Genomic DNA, 5000 nt, shown 5'->3' with positions numbered 1-5000 from the left:
TATAATGATGTATTTGATTTAGTGGTTTTATTTGAGTTTATACTTATTATCTCTTATTCTCATAGGCTTTTCCTCCCATGCTTCCTGTCCCTTTTTTATTTGTCATTTCAATATAGATCAGGAAGTCTGCAACATCTTCATAAATGTCACTGAAACTTGCTCTTCTGTGCATTACCAAAGCCAGCACATAAGTCTGACCACCTTTCCTCTCTTTTTCCCTCACTCTCACAGAACTAGACAGCAGTGGAGAAAAGCCATCTGGCATCATCCGCCTAAGTGCCATCCGTGAGATCATGGACCGAGGCAAACATGCAGTACTGGATATCACTCCCAATGCAGTAGACCGTCTCAATTATGCTCAGTTCTATCCGGTTGTCATCTTCCTAAGAGCTGAGTCTAAGCAGATTGTTAAGGAGCTTCGTAGTGGATATCCAAAGTAAGTTGGGAAGGTTTATTGTGAGGTAAATTGGAAAAGATAATGTTTCAGTAATTTACAGAAGATTTTTGGTCATTTTGTCTCTTGCATTTTTCCTTTGTATAGGAATATTTTTCTCTTTTTTTCAGGGGAAGGATGAGCAGCAAGAAATTATTCGACCAGAGTGTTAAACTGGAGAAACTGTGGTCACACGTGTTTACAGCCACCATCAGCCTGACTCAACCTGAGGCTTGGTTCCGCAAGATCCGGGAAATCATAGACAAACAACAAAGTGGTCCCCTGTGGATGTCAGAGACTAAGGTACATCATCAACCAGAATTCTTTAACTTTGAAGGCTTTTTACCAGTGAACCTGTTCTGCTATAGAAATCTAGAATAGTGTTGTTGATTCAAGGATTTTCTTGAAAATTATTAAGGTTGTGAATTGAAATATGTTTTAAACATTGGTACACATCACTGACAATATTGATGACTATTTTTAAAATCTTAATTTTCTCCACATTTTTATCATGGAACATATAGTTGCATGTGAGTTGAATCTTTTATTCTAAGACTGATCGTTATGTCTAGACATATTTCTCTTGCACCTTATATGTTTTGCAATGCATTTATTTCTTAATCTTGTTTTATTTTTGTTATTAAAGAAACAGACTATACATTGTTACTATAATGTGTAATTCATAAGAGGGTTTGTATGTTTCTTCATATAGAAGAGAAACTTGCATTTATTATACAGAAGTGGCTGACATTCAGGAAAAATTGCTTTCTTTCTTCTGATTTGTTTTAATTATATCATGTAGCGTAAGTTTCATTTCAAAGTAGTGGCTAGCACAAGCATGACATTTTCATCAGTGTCTTTCGTTCTTGGGTCTGCAATGAACGTTGCAGGATTTCTTCTCATGACTTGTAGTGATTAATAAAATATTGATGTTGTGAGTACAATAATGAAGTTCCAATTCTTGTGATAATACAGTAATGAATAGAGTCTTTTCTTGTCCACTAATGATCTTAGCTAGGTTTTAAATAGTAAGTATCTCTATTGGTGATATATTCAGCATGGGTGCAGTTCACTAGCAGACAGATGACTAGTCCTTGAATTCACATTACAGTACATTTTTGTGACACAGCGACAATAGTCTTTTGTGAGCCTCTTTTCCATTGATTTTGATTGACGTCCTGACTGTAACACCAATATTGATTAGGCTAGTTTATGCGAATGTTGAGATAGCTGTGCCTTTTAGGATGCTTATGAAGTGCTTCCACGCTACACCCAGTAGTTTGGTGCAAGCTTTTTTAGTAAGTGTCAGTAATTAATAGCCTGTTAGCCCTCCTTACTTTGCTACACACACTGGTTTAGGGTCGTGCTGTACTAATTTGGTGGTTTGATTATTATTCCCCCCCACCTTTTTTTCTTGTTTTCCCCTTCTTTTATCAATTTTTTTCCTTCTAATCTTTTTTTTTTTTTACTTTTTTATGTTTTTTTAATGTTGTTATTTTCTTCTCCCTTCCAACTAACATATTTTATTGATACTCACACAATGCATTTGTTAATTTTATTTATGGGAAAAATGCTTTATTCTATTAATTATTAACTGCTGTAACATATCTTTGCTTCTCATTTTTGAAATAACTTTCTGTTATCTCCTGTCTGTTTCATTATGAATTAAAAAAAACAAACTTTCTGGCAAAAATTGGAATGTGTGGATGCTTCTTTTAAAATTTCCATTTCTGTTTTTCATATCTGAAAAAAAAAAAATGTATAATAAACCTTTTCTTCTAATTCATGAAAATAAATTTTACAAATAAATCATATACAATCATTGATATGATATTGATAATAAATGATTAAATACCAATAAATGAATGCTTATGAAATCAATTCATTAACAACTGCATAAATAAATACCAACACATATGCATAAATAAATAACTTCACAAAACTATTCTTCGTATATTTTGCAAATATATTGATTTGTAACTGGAAACAATTAATTTTGAATAATTGGAAATCGCATTTGCACAATGCCTTACTTTCCCTTTCTCATATTGTTATATGTTGATTTATATCCCACTGACAATGATCATACACATAATTGTCCCTTTCCTCTTGTTTATTGTTTTATGGCTTCACAACAGCCCGTTGAGTTCCTTTCTGATGTATACCTTATGCCCCTGATTCCCTCCCCTTCCAACTCTGAGGAAGACTTAAATACCCTCCTCTTCACGCAAAATAAAGAGCTCGATCCCGACTACTATCCTGATAATGACAAGGAACTGCCCTTTGGGGAACTGAGTGAGATGCCCTTTGAGGTCCATGTTGAAGAGATTCCTCAGGGGAGAGTAAATGGCCATGTGCCCCTGATAACAGACGATGAGAGGCCTCCAGACACCCCTTTGAGATTCTCTCCAAGCCTATCACGGTCTTCCCCTTATGCGCAGTTCCTCCCCCATACCTCAATTCCTCCCCCGCCTCCCCCACCTCCCCCAAGGATGGCATTGTCATCCCCCGTCTCATTTTATCCCGTTCTTTCCTCACAAAGGCTATTCACAATTGATGAGGAGCGCACTTACATTTGATTTTACTCTTGGAATGCTCTAGCAGTTGTGAATTTAAAAGGCATAAGTCATGAAGGTTTCTTTTGGATGATGTTGTAGATAGGTCAAGATGCCCCTCACACTGCATGACTTATTTATACTTTAGTTTTATGTTTTTCTCTGTATTTTTCTTTTTTCTTTTTTCTTTTTTATAGCAGAATTGATAATGAACAAATAATTTATTAGAATGCCTGTTTAGCTTTTCATTTTTGTCCATAGATGCATGCTGGACCAATTGGGTATTTTGCATTTCACTGCATGACGCTCAAAAATCTTTTCTCTTAGTCATAAGGTAAACCAGAATCGAATTTAAATCTTGTCAGCTTGAGCTCACCAGCTCCTCTCACATTAAAATGGGAATGTCAGTTTACAGTACGCGTATAACAAACACTTATCTCTTGAATTAAAGAGTGGACCTAAATTAGAGTATGAATTGTTAAAAAGAAAAAAAGAAAAAAGATGTTTATGAAAGAAAAAGATGTTTATGGATTGAAATTACTCTTATATATTTGTAATGTGTCCTATGTTCTTTTCTTTTCCATGTACCGTGCTCTTGGAATGTGGCTCATGTTGCATCGTCCTATACATCCACCTGTCTCCTCCTCCTCCTTATCCATTGTGGCAACGTCATTTGTAAATACGTTGATATTGATCGTCTGTGCAAATGACTGAATGGTCTCTCTCAACCCCTCATTCTGTGACTGAAATTGTTTCTGATATTGATTGTGATGCCATTAAAACAGCCGACTGAGGCTCTCTCTGATGACTTCCTCTTCCCTATGACCTCTCGTCTGTCCTATGCCTCCTCCCCGGAGTCGGACCTAGAGACCGGCCCTGAGTCCCGCACCCCATCCAAGTCCCCCCACCGCCTCCCCCCCTCCCACCACCCATACTCAGATTCGCGTGAGCCCAGAGGACGCATGGTCAAGAGTTCCTCCGACCCAAGCCTGGCAGCTCCAGAAGAGGCACCTCCCAACCCTTATGGAGGCCCACCACCCTATGTTGCCAGTCCCACTAGACATGTAAGTCAGCTCTCCAGAGGCTAATGTTTTACACTGTAATTCCTTCAGGCACGAAAGCCTCACTCACTTGTTTTCAGTGGATACAGCTTCAGCTTTTTATGATTTAAATTCTGTATTTGTTTTTCCTTTTAAGTTTGTCAGGAAGATATAAAGAACAGTTACCCCTGCCAGAGAAACTGCTGAGATGTATGTGATGATTCTGACAGAAGACTCTAGTATCCACATTTAAATGTGATTCATAAGAGAATTGTTTTTGAAAATCCATAATATTTTGTGATTGAAGTTATTTACACTTTTTGCTTATTCTTTAAGATATAATTGATAGAGAAACCATTGTTAACTGAAATAACAATAAAAATAGGTAACAAATAATGGTATTAAACTTCTGTAAATCAGTTTTTACTTGCTCTATCCTTTTCCATCAAAGATTAAGCAGTTTTCATCTAATGAAAGGAATACAAACATTCTACATATGTAACACATTTTTCTAGAGTCTTCTGTGCTTGAAAATTTAGAAAAGCATGAAGTATTTGTGTATGGTCTAGATTGATTGTGATTATTGTAGAGGAATGATAAGAAGATGCACACTGAACACCCTTTCACTGTATCAGGTCCTGTGCCAGATCTGCTAGTGTGTCCAGTCTGGTCTGATTATACATATAGAAAATTGTGTTATGATTGTACTTAGTGATTTTGTTTCTTATTTTTTGTCATAAGAAAGGAAAAACATAGATTTTTGTTCTTATTCTTTTTTTATTAGTAAAGCATTTGTTATGCTAGGATACTTTCTAAAGCAAAAGTTGGCCGCCCCCATGATAATGTTTCATGCTTTTTCTTGATGCGTGAGAATTGGTGAGTGTGTGGCATGATTATGCTTCTTGCACAAAGCTGTGTGGTCTGCATGTTGCACTGCCCCTATATTGCAGCATCCTGGACCCAGTGATGCCT

At 36.5% G+C, this 5000-nt stretch overlaps 1 protein-coding gene across 20 annotated transcripts in view; it reads left to right on the top strand.

Annotated features, from left to right (window-relative positions):
- The window catches only part of pyd (zonula occludens-like protein polychaetoid), a 323521-nt gene that overhangs the window by 300446 nt on the left and 18075 nt on the right, over positions 1 to 5000 (top strand). For 16 of the 20 annotated variants that reach the window (XM_070120795.1, XM_070120789.1, XM_070120793.1 and 13 more), the window contains 4 exons: positions 232 to 436; positions 565 to 736; positions 3774 to 4052; positions 4979 to 5000. The exon at positions 4979 to 5000 is cut by the window's right edge and continues 503 nt beyond it. In XM_070120795.1, coding sequence (XP_069976896.1) covers positions 232 to 436; positions 565 to 736; positions 3774 to 4052; positions 4979 to 5000 — 678 coding nt within the window. The remainder of the gene's footprint in view (positions 1 to 231; positions 437 to 564; positions 737 to 3773; positions 4053 to 4978) is intronic. The other 4 variants (XM_070120803.1, XM_070120802.1, XM_070120794.1 and 1 more) reach the window with 1 other exon arrangement.

The sequence above is a fragment of the Penaeus vannamei genome, chromosome 4 (genome assembly GCF_042767895.1).
Source record: "Penaeus vannamei isolate JL-2024 chromosome 4, ASM4276789v1, whole genome shotgun sequence".
In the NCBI taxonomy this organism is placed as follows: Eukaryota; Metazoa; Arthropoda; class Malacostraca; order Decapoda; family Penaeidae; genus Penaeus; species Penaeus vannamei.
This window is presented reverse-complemented; position numbering and strand designations above follow the sequence as displayed.